The sequence below is a fragment of the Adiantum capillus-veneris genome, chromosome 21 (genome assembly GCF_014529385.1).
Source record: "Adiantum capillus-veneris isolate H3 chromosome 21, ASM1452938v2, whole genome shotgun sequence".
Classification (NCBI taxonomy): Eukaryota; Viridiplantae; Streptophyta; class Polypodiopsida; order Polypodiales; family Pteridaceae; genus Adiantum; species Adiantum capillus-veneris.
In genome coordinates this window covers 84866193-84887611 of record NC_140951.1, presented here as the reverse complement: position 1 = coordinate 84887611, position 21419 = coordinate 84866193, and the positions used below count along the sequence as shown (strand labels likewise).

The following is a 21419-nucleotide window of genomic DNA, read 5'->3' as shown; positions in this document are numbered from 1 at the left end:
ATAGCACATCGTATCCCATGAGACATGTGGGTGACCATGTATCTGAGTCTCGTCACAAAGCCATCCTCCGTAAGCTGAAGAAGATGCTCTCTATAGAAAGCCATCTTCGTGCTCGGCTCCTGTGCCGGCTGTAGCCATGTCCTCCTGGTGTCTAGCTGAATAAGGTCCTGGTGGATGAGCTTGGTGATATCGGACTATGTAATAGTCAGAGAGGATGCATCCAATGAGTATTGGAAGGGGGCAATATGTCCATGTTGAACCCATGTGCCTGAAACCATGATTTCATCTCCCCATACCAGCATGTTGTGTCTCCTTGCATGGCTAACTGTCGAGAGGACTCAAGTGCTAGGCGGGCATATCTGTCTCTCGGAAGGTCTCATAGGCAGTGTATAAAGGAGAGTGATCTGGTGAGCGCCTTGCCCACTAGTGGGAAACAACTAGCTCTGCTCGGATAATGTCATGTGGTACTGAAGCCTTTGCTCTAATAAGCCACGAGATCGTAGAGACCAGAGACTTCTCCATGTCCCCCCATCCATCAATGCGACCCGGCCTCCCATGATGGTCCAATGAAGGTCCCCCTATCTCAGCTCCATAGAGCAATGCGGAAGCCACCAAAGTGTCAAAGAGCCAGAGCTTCGTCCGAGGCTCCTTGGAATTGGAGCTGATCTCTTGAGACAGCTAATTCCAGTGTTGAAGGATTTCAGCTACTTAGAGTAGGAAGAGTTCAGACAGCAGACTAGACAGAAATCAGTGACTAGACTGAAATATGAATACTGAAATGAGAATCAGACTTAAAGGCTGGAATAAAGTTCAGATTCAGATTCAGAAGACTGTTGAGAAGTCAATATCACTGGAATATATATATATCATGATTGAGATTACAATGAATATGATTACAGAGAGAGAAAGTGTAGCCGATAATACTGCCACTGATGCTCAAGTGCAATTATAGCTCAAAGCGCTAATACAAGTGATAACAATTGCCCCCGATATCAAAGTAATGGGCCCTATTTATATGCTTCGGGTTTACCGTAGTAATTACTAAGTGATTGACTGCCCATCTTCTAAGAACACGTTCCCACATGGTGACGCGCCAGCCGTCTACATCCTTCCCTTCTTTCTTGAATTTTGGCAAGATTCCAAAATTTTTGAAAAATCCATTGTCTGGTTCTGATGTGGAACTGAAAAATCCATCGTCTGGTTCTGATGTTGACAATCCATCTTCTGGTGGATTGTCAGAGTCTGACATTGAGAAGATGGTGAAGGATGCAGAGCTCTAGAAAAGAGCACTATCTTTTCGAGAGGCAACTGAAAAGGCCAAGGTGGAGCTGTCATCTCTCCCTGCCTGCTGAGAAGAAAAGTCGCCCCTGAATTCTGAGATAGAACTACCCAGTATCCTTCCATTGGACCGTCTTCCTTTTGCCCTTGCTCTTTGACCGTGTTGGTGCCTGAGAAGTCCCAACATCAGCATTCTCCTTCTGAATCAGTCGGTAAATGGCCTCCTGCTCAAGCTGATCCCGCCGGTCTGTGGTCATCTCTACCTCATAAGGTGTGAGAGAATGATAGGTTTTGGTGTCAGGATCATAGAGTGTACGCCTGCCCTTGCTCAATCTAGTTCTGGCCAGTTTATGACAATGCGAAGCAGTATGAATCCATCCTTCGGAAAGAGGCTGATTGGTTTTGACGCGAGCTTCGAAAAGAATCTCAACCATCTCCCTGTACTGCGGTACCAAACCCGGCTTTGCTGCAATGTCTTTCTCAGGCAGTTTGGAAGATTCGACCGTGAGCTGTAGTAGCTGATTAGTAATCTTAGTCAATCCTCTGACCTGAATCTTCCACTGGCCCATACACAGCTGAATCCTGAGTAGCTCTTCCTTCATTGCCTGGATGTCATTGATTTGAAGAGCATCATTGAGCAATGTCTGCCAAGTCTTCCATTCCACAATTGATTGCTCATACCAATCCCTAAGCTCATCAGTTATTTTGAAATATGTGAGTCGATCAACTGGATCTTGATGTTGAGGATACAACGCTGGAAAAAATCTTGGCAACTGAGTTTCTCTTGCTGGAACAGCATACAAGAGAACTGGAGAATCAGGCACAAATTCCAAGAAATTCAGAACTGCCTGGTTCTCTTGTTGCATCATCTTCCTAGTAATTCTTACTAGCTGAAATAGGGTTCGGAGAGCAGTTGCCTGTGCTCCTACTGACATTCGCGTTTGGGGTCCTCTGCTAGTGGCTGTCTGGTCCTCCAGGATAGCTTTCACTCTCTGGTCCAAAACACCTCTGGCAGTTAGCAATTGTACCGGAACATCCTTAAGTTGGACCCTAACATCCTTCATGCAACGGTAAGTTGGTTTGTTACCTAGCAGAAGTTCCAGTTCTAGAGCTAAAGAGTGACAATCTGCAGTAGACTGTCTTTGCCAGTGCGGGTTTACCACTTTCTCATCAGCATTGAGTATCCATTCTGGAACTCGTTCCAACAGCTGAACTGTACTAGGATGCGCAGGTAGTCTGCAGGCTTCTTTATCATGGAAAGCAGCAGATTTCCAATGTTCCACCATTTCCCTGGCTCCCACATATAATCTTTGGAACCTTTCTAAATCAGTCCATAGAGCATCATCCTCCAGATACTGTCTGGTGATGGAGGCTTGTTGATGTCTCAGCTGCTTATTCAAGGTAATGAGCTGCAATGAATGCTGATGATCATTCACTGGTCCTTCATCCTTAACCTTCATTTTCCCTTTAGCCTCTCTGCTGTGATGGGACCGATTAGTTGGCTCATCTCCAGTGTTACTGGGCTGCTGTTCTTCAGTCTGCTGATGACCCAACTGTTGTTCTGTTTCCTGTCTTTCCTGTTGTTTCTCAATCTGGTCTGGTTGGTCTGGCAATGACTGGCCTCCTTCATCTGGCCCTGTCCCACCAGTACCAAGTCCTGGGGGTGGAGATGGTGGTGGGGCATCATCATCATCCTGTGTATGCCCGGCTTCTTGATCATCCTCCTCCTTATCAGCTTCATCTTCTTCTTCTTCTTCATCCTCCTCTGGGGATGTCTGCTGCTCAATATAATCCATGATGGCTTGGTTCATCAGAGCATTGTTGAACTCACTCACCTTGTCCTGCAAATCACTTTGCAGACTTTCCATCAAGGACTTCAAATTTTCTAAATCAAAAACAGCATTGCCTGCGGGGTTCAAAATTTCAGACAAGCTATTGTAGATGTATCTGTCCGTCAGCGAACGCTTCAGAGCTGTATGGTGTAATAGCAGCTTTCTAAATTCTGCCCGCTTCGTTCTGAGCCCCATTTCAGCTCGCTCGGCAGCTCTCGATGCTTCATTCCTTTGACTCTTTATGATCATAATTTCAGACTCAGCTTTAGCTAACTTTTTGTTCAACAACTCTTGAGCTCTTTCTGATTGAGCTTCCAATACCCTGTGTTGTATGTTCTGCACTTCCTTGGCTTTCTGGAGTGTGGCAATCTAATGATGTGCTTCTGCAAAGTCAGCTTTAAGCTTTTTAACTTCATCTTCTGATCCAGCAGCCTCCACCAATTGTCCCATACAGCTGACAATGGTATTCCAAGAGGACTGTATCAGTACTGAACATTTGTCTTTGACCGTTGTTGGATCAGAATCAACTGATTCATATATTGCCACAGGAGCCACATAAGGTAGAGATGCATAATCAGTTTTGGTGAGTAAGAGATGCCCTCTCAATTTCTGAGTTTGCAGTTGCTGCAACTTATCCTTTTTAACCAGTTGCAGAGGGTTTTGAGAAATGACAGGAACTGTTTCAGACATAGTTGAGGACGTTGGACCTTTCTCCTTATCCAGTTGATTCTTGCCTTTGTCCCTTAACTGGTCTGGTACCTTTGCCTTAGTGACTGGCTTTACCTGATCTTTCCCAGTAGCACCAGCAGCAACGGTATGTTTGACAACTGTCTGATCAGGTACCGTTGTCTCAATGCTCGCTGCCTTTACCTAGCTTTCGATTTGCTTCAAGAATTCACTGCTTTTGGTCAGTGTAATTCTTGGTTTCTTTGAGCTACTAGCTTCCTCTGCAGTAGCTTTCCTTTTCAGGTCCTTGGAAGTTGTTTGACTGTCCGTTTCCTCGTCGTCTGAGGACAGTTCAATTTTCTTAGGTTCAGAAATAGGCTACTCACTCCAAGCCAGCTTTACCTGCTCATTAACATCTGCAGCAGTAGCCCAATACAGAAATTGCCAGACATACCATGCCTTGAAAACAGTTTGAGATTTCAACTTGGCAGTCTGTTGAAGTACATTATGCGAGAGTATTTGACACAGGTTGATATGGACTTGTGGATCCAGTATCTTGGCCAACAGCATAGCAAATAATTTTTCTGACACATAAGTTGGGTTATTCTTAAGACTGACTGCTTCGGCTACAAACCTATAAGCAGCGGAGGCTTCCAGTCCTGCTACTGGAACTCCTTGAGCACTTGCCTTGCCCTTCTTTCGAGCTGCTTCATCCTCCTTTAGAGCAATACTTATTTGCTGCGCAGTTGTCACCGATGGTTTAGGCTCATTGGGCATCCGAAATGCAAATGCAATGGCTTTTGGTGTCACTGACACCCTCCTATTATTTATCATAGCACTGCTGTTTTCTGCATCAAAGGAATCAAGAACTTGCTTGATGATCCCTGCATCAAAAGCAATCCTTGTCGCTTGCAATACAACTCGCAGATCCCAGAGTTGTAGCGGAGTCATTGCATGATCAGTAAAGACATATCGTTGGATTTTACTGTATGGAAGAACAGGAAGGCTTGCCTTTGCCTCTGCAACGATAGCCTGGGTTTCTTCAAGAGTTTCCTGCATCTTCTCTGAACGTTTCCTTCTACCCATACACTGTGAGGTCGACGACGATGAAACAGGCGAAGGCGAAGAGGACTTACTTGTGTTAAGGCCGTTGCCTGGTGTCGCTGGTAAGGTTGTCTGACAGTCAGCTGTCTCGTCAGAGGTTGAAGTTTGCGGCTGTAGTGAAGAAACCTCGGAGCTTGGAGATGGCGAATGGTTGACAGCAGGAAAACGTCGCGCAGGAGATTTATGAGGAAAAATGCTAACTCTCCTGACTGTTATACGCATTCGCGCCATAAAAGCTCTACCACTCGCCGCACCTAGACTTGTGCGTGCCGTTGCTGACGTGGCAAACATGCATTGGACAAGACTGCAACCCATCCTTGTAATAATTATCATTGGCATACCATTTGATCGTTGGCCACTTAAAATTTGGAAAATGTGTTCATACTGGTTTTGAACTGATTCCCACTCTGGCTGGACCATACTGGTGCTGGTTTTTAAATCAGCCTGATCTGATTCTTCAGGTACTGGTTCTGAAGCTGGAACTGGTTGCACATGGAAAAGACCAAAAATATTTGATTCTGGTATCTCTTGATCAACAATCTCTAGTTCCTTAGTGACTTCTTCTAACCCAGTTTCTCTGGTCTCTGAGTAATAAAGTTTGATCTTTGCTCCATTATATACTCCCGGCAACATTAGTCCCGATAAGTCTTTTAATCTGACTGTGCCATTGGAGAAGACCCAATCAACCTCAAAAGGTCCTGCCCAAGCAATCTTCAAATTCGGCTTCTTTGGACCCAGTCTTGACTAATATAGAAGCACTAAGTCTCCTTTCTGGAATTCTCGAACTTTAATTCGGCGATCATGCCAGTGCTTCCTTCTTTGTTGAACAATTTCCTGTTCTAATATAGCTCTTTGCCTGAGTTCATCTAACTGCATCAGTTCATCCAGTCTTTTCTTAAGATTATGGTTGAAGTCTAGTCCATACTTCACAGCCATTCTCAAACTGGGGATTATAAACTCCATAGGAACCACAGCTTCAGTTCCATACACCATTCTGAATGGTGTCATTCCAGTAGTTACCTTATAAGCTGTCCTATAAGCCCATAGAGCAATCTGAAGCTTCAAATCCCACAGGTCTGGTTTCTTTTGTACCACCTTAGTGAGAATAGTCTTAATTGTCTTATTGCTACTTTCAACCTGTCCATTGCATCTGGGATAGTAAGGAGTAGATTTCCGATGCTTGACTGAAAGCATATCCAATAGGATTTCCATAGTATCATTGATGAAATGTGTCCCTTGATCGGTCACAATTTCCACTGGACATCCATATCGGCAGACAATATTCTCAAACAGAAATCTTGCAGTTGACTTGGCTGTGTTGTCAGGAAGAGCCTTAGCTTCAACCCACTTGGTAACATAACAAGTAGCCATCACGATGTACTTGTTCTTCCTGGGAGTCACCTTCTTAAAAGGTCCCATAAAATCCAATCCCCATTTCATGAATACTCCCAATGGTTGTATTGGCATTAAGGGAGTCATGTCTGCAGCTGTTGGTCGGCCTATTCTCTGGCATATATCACAAGTTTTACAAAAGCTTTTGACATCAGCAATCATTGTTTGCCACCACAGACCTGCTTGCAGAATCTTCTTGTAGGTTACTTCGTTGGAAAAGTGTCCACCAGACTCTCCATTATGTGCCTCTGAGATAACTTGCATTCTTCCCTCCATTGAAACACATCTCCGAAGTATACCATCCACACCCAATCGATAAAGTACTCCCTCAATGATGGTAAATTTCAGGCTTTTTATGATCAGAGCCTTCTTCTCATTTTGTTTCCAATCTTCTGGAAAGGCACCTTGGGAAAGGAATTGATAAATATCATACCATTCAGGATCCACTTATTCTTCTGCTTCTAACTGAAATAAATCAGCATCCACTGGTTCATCTCTCAGAGGTGATTCTGAATATCCTTCTGTACTTTTGGAAAGGAAGTCAGCTCCACAGTGGTTTCGGCCAGGCTTATGAAAAATTCTGAACTCAAATTCCATAAGGAAAATCATCCATCTTATCAGCCTACCTTGAATAATGACTTTGTTAATCAGAAACAGAAGAGCTTGATGATCCACATAAAAATGGAATAACTTCCCCAATAGGTAATGCCTGAACTTTGTAGCGCTAAAAACCATTCCGAGGGCTTCTCTTTCAGTAGTCGTATAGCCTTGTTCATCATGACTGAATCTCCGACTAGCAAAATAGACCGGATAGTCTGTCCTGCCATCTGGTTGAGCTAATATTGCCCCCATTGCCAATCCTGAAGCATCTACGTGTACATGAAAAATAATATCCCAATTCGGCTGCCTGAGGACTGGTTTACTAGTAATGGCTTTTTTCAAATTCTGGAAACTCTCCTCACATTCAGCAGTCCAATTGAACTTACTGGTCTTCTTTGTAAGCTCATATAGTGGTACTGCTTGAGAAGCAAATTTGTGTACAAATCTTCTATAAAAATTCACATACCCCAAGAAAGAACTCAACTCAGAAGCAGTTCTAGGAGCTTTAGCTTGCTGGACACATTGTATTTTGTCATTGGCCATTTCTATTCCATTGCGGGAAACCACATGTCCCAGTAGCTATCCCTTCCAAACCAGAAATACTGATTTAAATGGATTCAAGCAAATCCTTTTCTCCTGACAGCGTTTAAAAACCATCTCTAGGAATAGAAGGTGTTGTTCCTCAGCTGAATAGACAGTGAAGTCATCCATGAAAATGGCGAGGAACCGATGAAGAAATTCATTAAACATCTCCATCATACATCGCTGAAAAGTAGCTGGTGCATTGCACAGGCCAAAAGGCATCACCAGATACATGAATGCTCCCCACTCAGTGATGAAAGTGGTCTTGGCCCTATCTTCCGGAGCAATCTGTAACTAGTTATAGCCGCTATAACCATCCATGAAGCTGGACATCTCATATCCTGTGATCTCATCAAGCAACATATCAGTAAAAGGTAAGGGAAACGGATCCTTAATGGTCTGGGCATTTAGTTTCCTATAGTCGACACAAACCCTTAATTTCCCATTCTTCTTAGGAACGACGACTATTGGAAATAACCAATCACTACTTGCTACCTCCGTAATGAACCAGCTTTGAGAAGATTATTAATCTCCTCCTTGACCTTCTTTGCATAGTTGGGGTTCATCCGGTATCTTTGCAATCTGACTGGCCTAGCTTCTGGTTTCAGTGGTATTCGGTGCTGACAGACTTCAGGATCTACTCCCTTCGAATCTGTATGTTCCCAGGCAAATACATCTTTATAGTTCTGGAACATTTTCCTTGCCTTTTCCTTCATTGCCGGTTTCAAGTGCTTGTTGACTTTGATCATTCTGAGATTTTCCTCTGATCCCAGGTTCCACTCCTCCACTTCTTGATCATCTGGAAGCAATCAATTTGGTCCTCCTCCTTTTCGTTTGGTCGAATCTTCAGCGTAGTCCCAAGAAGGTCCATTGATCTCTGAATCATTATTCTGATTTAGTGGATCCTCTTCAGAACATACTGATTCTTCTATTTTGCCAGTATCCGTTGGTTCCTCCATTCTTCCAGTTAGCTGAAGGGTTCTTTCCCCTGTATTGACTTTAGTAAACTGATCAGGGAATTGTCTCTTCTGCTTGTCAGCTTGTTCTTTGTTTATTAGGACTGCATTCAAATCAATTTCTGCCAAAGGAAAGATGTTCATTGCTGCTAGCATTCGCTCAATTTTCTTAGCTCGGTATTTCTGACACAACTCCTTCGGCCTCGGTTCCTTTTTCCAGCTCCTGGTGTTGTTGGTTTGGATTTTGATTCTGCCATTGGCCCCTTCTATGATTAAGGTTTGGTTGGCGTAGTCATGAACAGCATGTGTTGTTCTTAACCATGGGCGGCCTAATAGCATTCCATATGCTCCCTCGACATCCAAAACTAGGAAACTAGTTTTGAATTTTTCCCTCCCCACTCTTATCTACATGTTTTCAATCATGCCCGTCGCTTGTACGACTCGATGATCTGCCATTCTTACTTTGAATGGTGCTGGTTTCATGTTAGTGATACCCATTCTTTGCTGAAGATGGGCTCCCATTATATCGACTCCTGCTCCTCCATCCAGTATGACGCTTGAGAGAGGTTCCCACTGCTTCCTGACCTTGCAATCTACCTGAATAAGTGGAACTTCATCATCCCGGACAGCCGTCAGGTCTACTGTTTTGGCCTCTGCCTCAGTCTTCCTACGCTGCCTGATATGGTTGGCCACCTCAGGTAAGGTCTTTCTTATATCCTCCAGCTCTACAGTCAGCTTTTGGATTCTATCACAAATTTTCACCTGAATTTCCTCTTGCTCCTGGTCAGACTGATTGTCAGAGCTTGAAGAGCTAGTGTTTTCATACTGCCATTCTTCTTTAGCAATACTACTCTTTCCTTCCTCTTCCATCTCACCAGCTAGTCCATGTACCACAGCCAGCATGGTCTCTGTCATGGCCGGTACTGACTGATCTTTATCAGTCGATTGGGCTAGTATCTTCTGAATGACTCTAGCCTCGGAACTTTCTGGCTGCTCTGGCAGCTTCTTAGCTAAATCCTCTGTGATTTTAGCTGCTAGTTCCCGCTGCTCTTGCCACTCATCTACCACCTTTTCCTTACCCTTGGCCTTCCAAACTTCCCTTTGTTGGGCCCACTTGCTGCCGTTGGAGTTGGCTGGTACTTCTGAAATGTCTGGAATCTCTTCAATGATTACTCCTTTGCTCCTGGTAACTACTCTGACTGGGACTGGCTCTGGTGCCTTAGCCTCAGTAGCAGTCGTTACTGGTGCATCTGGACATTGGGCTGCAAAATGACCATACTTCCCACAGGTGTAGCAATTCATGCTTCTGGTCTGAAAGTTGCCTCTTCCTCTTCCTCTGCCCATTCTTGGTTGGTATCTGCCTCGTCCTTGACCAGTACCACTGGTACCTGGTCCTTCTTCTTGGGCTACTTTGATTGGTTCTACCTTCACTGGTTCAGTGTAGGCAACCACTGATAGCTCCTTTCCTTTCTTAAAATGATGAATTCGGATGCCACAATTATTCCATAGGTGACCGAAGGCCTTACAGTAGGTACATTGTGGGCATTCCGTGGAGATGTGGTCCTTGGATTTACATCTTGAACACCAAGTCTCCATCTTCCGGATCAGCTGTCTTGTGTGGCTAATCTCTGCAATTTGCCTAGCCATGTCTTCAATTCTCTTGGTCCATGATCCTTTCTTTGATTTTTCCTTTGTCCGATTATCGGAGCTGCTGGATGTTTTACTAGAATTGGTTGCTTCAATAGCCGAACTACTGCTACTGGTTTTCTTTCTTAGCCTGCTATTCCAGTTTTAATGCTCGCTGGACCAGGTCGTTGAATTTCTTTGTAGGGGCTGGTACTTCTTGTTCTCTCAGCTTCTTGCTTCTGAACCCATTCAGAAACCATGCCCTTAATCTCTTCTCCGACGGTGGTTCTTGCAACTGTCTGGTCAGTTCTTTGATCTTTTGGACATAGTTGCGGACTGACAAATTCCTCTGTTTAATCTGATCCAATTCACAGAGAATATCCTCATCCCCTCGATTGTCGGAATATTCCAACCTGAAGGCCTTAAGTAATTTATTATATGATCTCAGTTGGCATGCAGGGTAATGGCAATACCATTTCCTTGCTGCTTCCTTCAAGGTTTGTGGAAAGTATTCCCCCCAATCATCTTCATCAATGTTTTTTAGTTCAGCATACTGCTCAAAAGCTTGTATGTGAACATCAAGATCATCCTTTTTCCCTCCTTTGAACATGGGAAAGGAAATCTTCAAGGAAGCGGTGTAATCATTTCGATTACTGTTGATCCCGCCAGTTCTCTTCTTGGCTTCAGACTGACGCTTGGGAACCTTCTTGCAATTGTCAGTGTCAGCATCCCAATCAATCTCTGTCTCTGTCTTAGTATCAGTATCCTCTCTGTTTTGTCTGCTAGAAGTTCGGTGACTTCCCTTTCTGCCTTTGATATGCTCATCTTTCTCGCGAGACTGAGAACTCTTGGAACTCTTTGCCTTTCGTGCTTCCCGTTCTGTCCGTCTGCGTCGAGAATGATTGGAGTGCTGTGAGTCTTGCGCCTCATCAGCCTGACTATGCTCCTCCTGAGCCTCAGTGTCAGTCATTTTCTCTTGCTTGGGGTCAGACTCTCTTCCTGACTCCTCAGGAATGGGGTCCACACGATTGGTAGACTTCCGGCCACAATTGGATTTTGGTGCCATTTGCTGAAAACTTCAACTGTGAGAAGAGTCTTTCAGTCAACGAGCTTCAGCTCTAGCCACCGTGATCGCCAAAATGGAATTGGAGCTGATCTCTTGAGACAACTAATTCCAGTGTTGAAGGATTTCAGCTACTTAGAGTAGGAAGAGTTCAGACAGCAGACTAGACAGAAATTAGTGACTAGACTGAAATATGAATACTGAAATGAGAATCAGACTTAAAGGCTGGAATAAAGTTCAGATTCAGATTCAGAAGACTGTTGAGAAGTCAGTATCACTGGAATATATATATATATATCATGATTGAAATTACAGTGAATATGATTACAGAGAGAGAAAGTGTAGCCGATAATACTGCCACTGATGCTCAAGTGCAATTATAGCTCAAAGCGCTAATACAAGTGATAACAATTGCCCCCGATATCAAAGTAATGGGCCCTATTTATATGCTTCAGGTTTACCGTAGTAATTACTCTAGTAATTACTAAGTGATTCACTGCCCATCTTCTAAGAACACGTTCCCACATGGTGACGCGCCAGCCGTCTACACTCCTGAGACTCAACCTGTGAACACATCCTCTCCAATCTACCCAATGTTGCATAGGCTTTGGTCAGTCTAGTCTCTGCTGCTCTCCTCAATGAAAATGTTGGTCCACTAAAGACCACCCCAAGGTAAGTGTAAGCATCTGTATACTCCACTGTCTCCTAGCCGTATGTAAATGCAAGTGCTGACCTCCTGATCCACTGTTGTGGGGTGGTATTAAACACCATAACCTTGGTTTTACCAAGGTTGACAGACAAACCACTTTCATGGGCAAACCTATACAGAGCATCCAAGTGATGTTGCATCCACTCCGGAGAGTTGGAGATCAACACAATATCATCGGCATATAACAATAGTGCAATCCATGTCCCTGCCAATTGTGCACCTCTATCATCATCTCTCTCAACATAGTCAGAAACCTCATCTACATACATACCAAATAGAGTAGGAGAGACCAATATCACCACTCTTCCATCTCGGTAAAAGGCAATCTTACCTTTTGCGGCGTTACCTCCTGCATATGAGTGATCTGTGAGACGGTAAGGTCATCCCCGAGAAAGATGCCCATCTTCTTAAGAGTTGGTCTCTTCTTCAAAAAGTCCTTCGCTTCCATGGAGGGGAAACGAAGGATGAGTGCCCTTTCTTTCGAGGTTTCCCCATTACTTCCATTTTTCTTATTGCCCACTCTCCAAGCTCTCGTGTGCATCGGCTCATTAACCCCCATCATAGTCATGAGTTCTTTTACCTCTTCGTCCACAATATCTTTGTCTTTAAGGCCAAAAATTCTCACATGTAAAGCGCGCATACGTCTTCTTTGTTCCTCTTCTGGTGGGTCTGAACGTTGTTTCCTTGCCTTCTTGGCAACCTCGATCCATTTCTCGGCCTCATCCACTTTCTGTTGAGTCGTTGCAATAACATCCACCCAAGAAGTCGTCATTTCTTTGTGTTGCTCTTCCCCCTCTTTGATGGCCCGCTCTTGCTTTTTAATTGTGTTGAGTTCTTCTATTACTGAGGGTTGCAATTCTCCCTCTTCATGTGTGTTTCGGGATCGCACCTCGGCAAGCTCCTTGAGTAGCGCAATCTCTTCATCTTGGGCCGTCACACGATCTTCCATTGTGGTTATCTTGCCTTCTTGGACCAACACACATTCTTCGAGCCTCTTTTATTGTGCCCAAGAGGTTGCCGTAGATCTTGTTAATGGTCTCGGTCAGCTTTATCATTCTGCTTCTTCATGCTTGATAGCCCACCAAAAACGAGAGGGAGAGAGGGGTTCTTGCGGTCAAGAGAGAACCACACTAAACCCCTAGTATGCATACATATATTCCCCACATCATGCATACATAGACACACAACTTTTTAACAAGCAAAAAGTCATGTGAACCTTTTCGACAAAACCTATGCGATCATAATCTACAGCAAAGACAAAACCATGTTGAGCTACATTTGTGAAGACAAGTTTACTCAAGTAAACCACACAAATACTTAATGCGATTCACAGGTACCAGGTAAAAAGAAAGGTGGGCTCTTACACTAAGCTCTGCTAGCTTGCCTTCTAGCTTTTCCATCTGTGCTCCATGTGACTTAGAAACAGTCCTTTGATGGTTACACAAGATAGCAACCTGCATGTGTTTTCTACCGATCAGAACACTGGCAAGGCATGAAACAAGAGAAATGCCATTTATACCACTCGTTTGAAGAGTTAAGCAGGATAAATACAAAATGACTCGAGGAATGTCACTAAGAGCATTCAAACCTCTTTATTAGCTCGTTGATAAGCAGCAACTTTCTCAGCCAATAGATGGCCATCGGTTTCTACAAGCTGCTCAGCAGAGGCACAAGTTTACTAAAAGGGTCAATGTAGATTACAAAGGCAGATAGCACAAAAAGACTTACCAGATTATCTAATGTGATAGATGCATTATACGTACGGAAAACCTTTGCCGTCAGCTGTGGCATAAGGTTCTTCAGATGTGCATTTAGCTTGTTGGTGTCTAGCCTGTCAAACAAATCACTACCCACAGCTTTGTCTGCAAAAACATTTTGCTGAAAGTGAGTACTACAGATTTTAGTAAAACTTTGAAAACAGCAGTACTGGTTCAGATAAGCCTACCCTTTCTAAATTCTCCAACAGCTTCATAAACAGGTTTGACCACCTTAACAACATTGAAGTATCGGATTGAGTCTTTACCTAGGAAATCAAACTGCAAAAATAAAATTCATATGTTAATTTTGACATGAAACTCTCTGCTGAAAAAAATTGGATAGTGAAACATACAATTCCAAGATATGTGTGCACACTGCACATGCAGAGTATCTGTATCCCCAGACAGAGAGAATTTGCCAAAATGTACAGTGGAGGGTAGAGAGTGAGCAGCATTATGTATGCAGATACATGCTATCCTCAAACCCCCCACCCACCCCCACCCCCCAAATAAAAATCCCACTGCAGAAGGTTAAAACTGGCTACGCTGCACGCATCCTCTTCCACCCCCTATCCACCTACATGCGGTAGCCGAGACCGAGATTTTGGTACTAGATGGAGCTAGATAGATAGTCATGCATATCATGCTTACTCCTTGACCCCTCAAGAGTTCATCAAAAGCTCCATCACCCCATCTGCGCACGTAGTCTTCCCAGTTTCCAACTTTTTTGTCCGATTGTAGCAGTATTTTCATCTTGTAACTTTGTTTTTATTTCTTGACAGCCAGAGTACATATATATATATATACCTTCATAAGTTTTGAATAGTCTGAACTCACAAATTATAAGAGGGAATAGAGCACTCATAAAACTATAAAAGCAAGGGAGACAAGAAAAGAAAAGAAAAAACAAAAACAAACAAACTAAATCACTTTGTTTGCTACGAAACTAAACTAGATAAAACAAAACATTATTAACTTAAAAATGTTTTTAGAAAAGACATGCGTAAAATAAGATGACGCAACTTACTTGGCTTAAAACAAGTACTCAACTTTAAGCAAAAAAGGATAAGACATCTTAAAAACTTAATCCTAGAAATCAAACTTCACACAACAACCTCTAAAGGAACACATCCTTAAATCCTCAGATAAGCTAAATACAAAATCGAAAAATGAATACTACTACAAACCTACAAAGAGCAAAGATCCAAACTTGACATTATGTGACCTCAACTTCGCTGCTTGTCAAAACAGGAAGAATAAGATTTTCACCTTTATCATGCATAGCTTGGACAACAGCTATGACATCCCTACTCACGTCGTCAGTGCCCAAGAATAGGTGCAGATTTGTATAGAGGTCATTCATGCTTTGAACGTACTCTACAAAACCAACGAGCTGAGTTTCTATCATCCTCCGGAGGTGATGGGCATACTCAGCCATGATAAAGGCTAGCATATATGTACATTGATCTGTCTCATATGCGAATTTCGGCTCTAGAAGATGTAACAGACGGCACCACGTGCCACCTCAAAAGAACAGACTGGAACAGACTTTTAGCACTTCAAAACAACTGAACAGAAAAAGAGAGAATCCGTACGAGACATGGAGCAGCCCAGTTCCACTCCTAGACTGCAATGGCCCCAAACTATGGCACCCCTTTTAGTATTTCTTTATATTGCTTCAACGCGTACAACTCTAGGAACTTTACTCTGCTTCACCACGCGATAGAATACCAAAGAGAGCCCTACACACTTATTTAAACGCCCAAGGCCCATCCAAAAGCATCTCACATGAAAAGCTACTATTCTAAAAGCATATGGTCCAAAAGTTTGCGCCCATTGGGCTGGCCGTACAGCGCTGCCACATCAACTGCTATTTCCGCAAATCGCGGGTGGGTCCGTACACACCATGCCACATCATCTACTTTCACGCAATTTGTCCTTCGCATATGATCAGCAAACGGTTGAATATACAAACGCACACACTTACTTGGAAGTGGTCTTCCATGGTCCACAGTTCTCCTTCAGGAGAGCAACAAAGACTAGACTGACGAGAGCATATGCAGCTTTGAGGAGCATGGAGAGGATGTGTTCGTAGACTCGGTTTCAAGAACCTCGAACAAAGCTCTCGCTTTTTGACATTTTGGTTACGTCAGCTATGCTTTATGGGGTGCGGGTGCAGATATGGGGACCATCAGTAGACCATCATAGCGGAGCTGGCAGTACTGATGGATGGAGATGTATGCAGAGGCCTCTGGTCTCTATGATTTCCCGGATGATTAGGGCCAAGGCCTCGATTTGTGCAGAGCTTGCTCCTTCCCCACTGGTCATAGAGGCACTTACCACATCCGTCTCTTTTATTCATTGTATCTCGGATCTCCCCAAAGATAGATATGCTCGCCTAGCCTTGGAGTCTTCTCGACAGCTAGCCTATGTCACGAGGCTGTCGCAACCAATAACCTTAGTTGTTGGTTTCTTTCCCTTGATTTTTATTTAATTTTTGGGATCCTCTTTTTGAACACAAATGGCCAGACATTTCGCTCCATGTGAAACGGCCGTTGGCCGAGATTTTCACCCACAATAGTGAAGGTCAAGTCGCCACGAGTTGGACGAGCCAATCGGCACTGAAATCCGAGCAAGATGCACCCTTTTTGTCCCTCACAGAGACCGAGATTACCCACCTCATCACACAGGATTTGAATCAGCTAGACACCACGAGAACATGGATAGAGCCGACAAGACAGCTTGGCACGAAGATAGCTTTCTGTAACAGGCTTAGACACTCCAAGCAAGATATCAATAGCAACACACGAACAGAAACTTCATAATCACTGAAGTTTAATAGAGAGAGGGGGGGGGGGGAGAGAGAGAGAGAGAGGGAGAGAGAGAGGACACAGCCCGGCGTAGTTCCATGCCCATAGGTATTGGCCCCAAAGACTGGCACCCCTTTCAGCATTTCTTTATCATTAATCATTGCAAAGTACAACTCCCGAGAGACCTTTGCTCTTAGACTCTGCGTCCAGATGCTCTGACGAGTGAGGCCCCAAGGGCTCTTATAAATTTACAAGGGATGTCAAAAGCAGCCCCAAAAGCAGTTAGTCCAAAAGCAATAAACTCAAAAGCTGTAGGCCCAAAAGCAATAGCGCTGACATCCGTACGATGTGCCACGTCAGCACTACTCACGGAAATCTGTACGTTCTGCCACGTCAGCAATCATCGCAATTTGCGATAAAGCTTGCAACCAAACTCTTTTTAAATTTCTAGTGTCTCTAGGGCCCCGTCGGATGGGACCCTATAAGTCGGAACACTAATAAATACTATGTTCCCATTGAAGCATGCCACGTCATCAGTTTGTGACATACCCCCCTCTTGAAAGAATGGTAATCGCCCTCGATTACGCTTGCAAAACAAACAGAGGCCATACACCAGTTCACTAGACACTGACTCTAAGTACTGATGCACTAGACAACACACATCCAGCATGTGTACAAAGACGACAGTCACATCACATCACATCAAATCAATCACATAAAAATTAATTCCAAATCTAAGACCATGATTCCGTGCAATGTATTTAGCAATTGCATCTAGATCCACAAAGGACCTCACTGATGTCGGATTCAACTAATCCTTATTGCGATCATGTCTATAGATTCTCAAGTCCATGAACGACGTATTTAGCAATTGCATCTAGATCCACAAAGGACCTCACTGATGTCGGATTCAACTAATTATTATCGCGATCATGTCCATAGTCTCACAAGACCGAAATGCTGCAGCCATTCCGTCTTGCAAACCTACACTCAAACACAATTACATGAGTGAGCACAAAAAATCAAATTCATTCTCGGGAATTCCCATTTCGAAGTACTTCTTTCATAAAGTCATCCAGCAAAATACTGTCAGCACATCAATATCCCTGAAGTCCAAAGGGAAATCAATGACTTTATTCCATCCAGGTAAACTGTGACAAAAGAGCGGAGTGACTCCCCTCTCGTGCAGTCCCGTCTGCACCAAATTCAACCCTGCTGATCTTCGGGATCTTTCGGAAGAGACACACCTAAACCGAAAGCCTCAAGGTAAAGTTCCGAAATCTGACGAGTATCTGCCAAGTCGTCCTCCTCCATCCACTTCGCATCCAATGCCGGATAGTTCTTGAATTTCACCAAGAACCGCCGAATCATTTTACCTTTCACTTTTCTTTCTTTATGGGCCAATATCTGTTCTAGAACAAGTATCTTCTCGCTCTCTTCCACTTCACGTTAAAACATGCTCCCCATCTACTAGCACCTCACCCTTGAAGGGTTTCAAGAGACTCACATGAAAAGCACTGTGAATCTTCCACGTGTCTAGCAACTTGAGTCTGAAGGATACATCATTTATCTTTTCTTTAGTCTAGAAAGGGCCATAATACCTCATGCTAGGCTTTGGAAAAAGTCGCTCCTTTCCCTTTCGTTTCCTTAGGCGTGCCTTCTCAAACCGTAAGAACACCCTATCATCTTCCTTCAGCTGCAAGTCGCGTTGAATCTTGTCGGCTGCCTTTTTGTGCCGTGCTTGAGACCTCTCAAGAGCCTCGTACACCTTGGCAAAAGCATTATCCAGAGCTAGATCATATGATCTGCTTCAAAAATCTTATCCTGGGTTTGGGGAATTCTCAGATCTACCAGCTAATTCCCTTTTTCCTTTCTTTCCTTGTGGCGAGGGACCTGTGGGTGGCTTCACTAGCTTCCCCTGTCCATGGGCACGTCAGTCTCAATCATCGGAACCCTAAGACGCACTATCATCCGACCCTGTTCTCTGGAATGCTTTGATGAACTTCCCTTAGTTTGTCAGAACCTTCGGATGTGCTACCATCTGAGACTCCAGAATCCTGCGATGAGCTGTTATCCGGTTCCCCTTATTCATTCTTTTCAATCTGGCAGACTCTTGCCTTGTTAAGATGGATACTATCCTGTCCATAAGATAAGTCAATGAGCCGGCATGCGTTACAAACTGTTCCTTAGCATGTGGCATAATCTCAGAATAGAGTCAGACTATGACAAGCCTGGACATGCACGTCCTGCTAGAGGCTCGTAAAGGTGTCACGCTCAGTCCTAAGCTACTGGATCATGTTAGACTGTGGCAAGACTTGTCCACGTAGCACAAGTGAAGTGCGTACGTGACATGCAAAAAAGATTAGAGGATTCACTTCCTGGGTTTGAATACTGGAAATCAAAAATGGAAGAATGCATGAATGAAAAGGATGCATTGATCGAAGCACTTAAGGGACACCTCACAGCTTGCAAAAATACCCCCGCAAAGGAAGGAGAAAACCAACCCTCAATGATAAAGGAGCTCAAAAGCATAAGGAACAGGTGAAAACTCTATGGGAAGAGGAAGAGCAGAAGGCACAAACAACCTCTTCATGGGTGGAGCACCTTTTCAAAACACAAAAGAAGGTTGATAAAGCTGAAAAGTGGATCGAGTACACAAAGAAAGGAAAAGATAAGATGCCTGAAGCCACACCGACATCGACTATCATCAATATGACAATTGAGGAGGAGCAAAAGAGAAAGACTAGAGCCCTTCATGTGCATGTCACAGGTCTCAAAGACACTGGAAAAGTAGAAGTGCAAGAGCTCTTGAAGCACATGGGTATTTCTGAACCCACACACAGAGGTGCTTGGAATTGGCAAGAAGGGAAGTGATGAGAAAGGAAGGCCCAAGGAAAGAGCACTCATTATACGTTTCCCTACGCTGAAAGCTAGGAAGGAATTCTTGAAGAAGAGTGTCACAAACTGCTGACATGTCAAGCCACTGAAGGACGGAGCCAACTTGTAGATCCAGGCCGAGGGGGCTAAACCCTAGAAGCAGCAGAAGAAGTTGAAGTTCTCACCAACTTACAGATCCTCGCCGAGTGGGTCTATTTTTAAAGAATTTCCCGCCAACTTATGGAACCCCGTTTGATGGGGCCCAAGTGACCTAAAGAGAATAAATAAAGCAAGACCCACACACACACAAGGACTTGCGTACGCCGTATTCAGTTGATGACATGGCAACAGGCTCTACGGATGCCCGGATTTTGAGCTGACTTGCTGACATGGCAACCTGTATGGATTTCCGTGATTTACGCTGGCTGATTTACAACTCAAGCTTTTGGGCTAGTTGCTTTTGAGTTTCAAGCTCAAATGTCTGGCACTCTTCCGGGTGAAGGTGCAGAGCACGAGTACTGGCATTGTACTAAGTTCAAGTAATATAAAGAAGTACCGAAAGGGGCACCAAGGTTTGGGGCCAATACTCTTTCCAAGTCGCTTGTGCTCTCTCTCTCTCTTTCAGTTTCAGGTGTTATTGAAGTGCTAAAAGTTTGTTCAGTCTGTTCTTTTCTATTGGCACGTGGTGCTTGTCTTGTGACAAAGAGACCAACACTCGAGCAAACTGCGATATTTTTGGGTGATGACATCACACTAACACACGTAGCACACATGCAAAAGTTGATGCCAGAGATCAAGGCAATGAGGGAGAAAGGGAAAATTGCTTTCTACAGGGGAGGAAGAGTAGTGGTGTTGGAAAAACGCACCGCATAACGGTGCGAGACCTATGGGACCAGCCTTACAATGACAGAATGGAATTGTAATGGATCAATGAAGCTGGATGTAGGCGCATTTGAGGATAACTTTAAGGGAAGAGACATTATTTTTTACTCAGAAACACATCAGACTCCTGGCGGCACATTACCCAGAGTGACAGTATACCATTGGGAGACTACTTAAAGGCAGGATGTGAGATCAACGCATAGAAGACAAGGGTCAGGAAGTGTGGCAATCCTATCAGGAAGGAGCTTCAACCCCTCATTCGTATTGTTCGGAGAGATGAGCAAGCCATATATATGTGGGTCAGAGTGAGAGCGGAGACAGGTAGGCCACTCTACATTGCAATATGCTATTTTGCCCCCAACACATCTCATTACACATCAACCAAGGGACAGTCACCCTACATGATATTGGATGAAGACGTAAGGGAGTTCTCTAGGAATGGAGATGTCATTCTTCTGGGAGACTTTAATGCCAAGACGGCCAGTCTCAGACAGCTTTCTATGATACCTCAGAGGAAATGTTGAGAGAATTGGATGTCAGTGATATAGAATTGGCAAGGTGTTCGCAGGATGAAGAGCACAGGACTTCACATGGACTGGCCGGCCATCTTGAATGGCCTCCAGAGATTTCCAGCGTCGAGTGGGTTCACTTGTTTCCCTCATAGACATGGGGCTAGCACAGTGGATTATGTTTTGGCTAAGCCCAGTTTCATACCCTCTATTCAGGACTTTACAATCGGGCCCAGGCCTATTGGGGTAGCAGTAGACCATGCCCTCCTCACATTTACCGCCGCATTCCACTTCAGCATAGCTCGGCTGGCACAAACATCTACACATACCCGATACATTATTACTTCGGAGACTGATTCTGTCTACATAGATGGTATCTACAGACGGTTATGCACAGAGGATCCAAGAAGGCCTCTCGCGGAGCTCACTTATACATTGAGAAAGACATTACAAGGTGCAGCAGTAGAGGCATACCCACACACTGAGCCTGGGCAGCGACGACGTTCTGGGAGCACACCCCAGAATAGCTGGTATGATGAGGAGTGCAGAAAGACCAGAGTCCCCGACTTCAAAGGGAGGTACTTCTAGGAGTCATTACTCACAAGCAGTCACGGATTGCTTCTCAACATTCGGTACGACGGAAGAAGAGGGTGTTTCTAGCTCGACTAGAGCAGGATTTATATCAGTTGTTTTTGAGCCAGGATTCAGGCGAAGCATGACGACTATTCCATGAGCACTCTCCCCCACAAGTCATCACTTCTACGGAGGTATGGGTC

The 21419-nt window shown here is 44.2% G+C and overlaps 1 protein-coding gene across 2 annotated transcripts in view; it reads right to left on the bottom strand.

Moving 5' to 3' along the window:
• Window positions 1–21419, bottom strand: part of LOC147431273 (DNA topoisomerase 1-like) — a 114337-nt gene that overhangs the window by 66593 nt on the left and 26325 nt on the right. For both annotated transcript variants that reach the window (XM_086493884.1, XM_086493885.1), the window contains 4 exons: window positions 13754–13844; window positions 13537–13670; window positions 13397–13462; window positions 13173–13262 (listed from right to left, as the gene is read on the bottom strand). In XM_086493884.1, the coding sequence (XP_086350010.1) occupies window positions 13173–13262; window positions 13397–13462; window positions 13537–13670; window positions 13754–13844 (381 nt within the window). The remainder of the gene's footprint in view (window positions 1–13172; window positions 13263–13396; window positions 13463–13536; window positions 13671–13753; window positions 13845–21419) is intronic.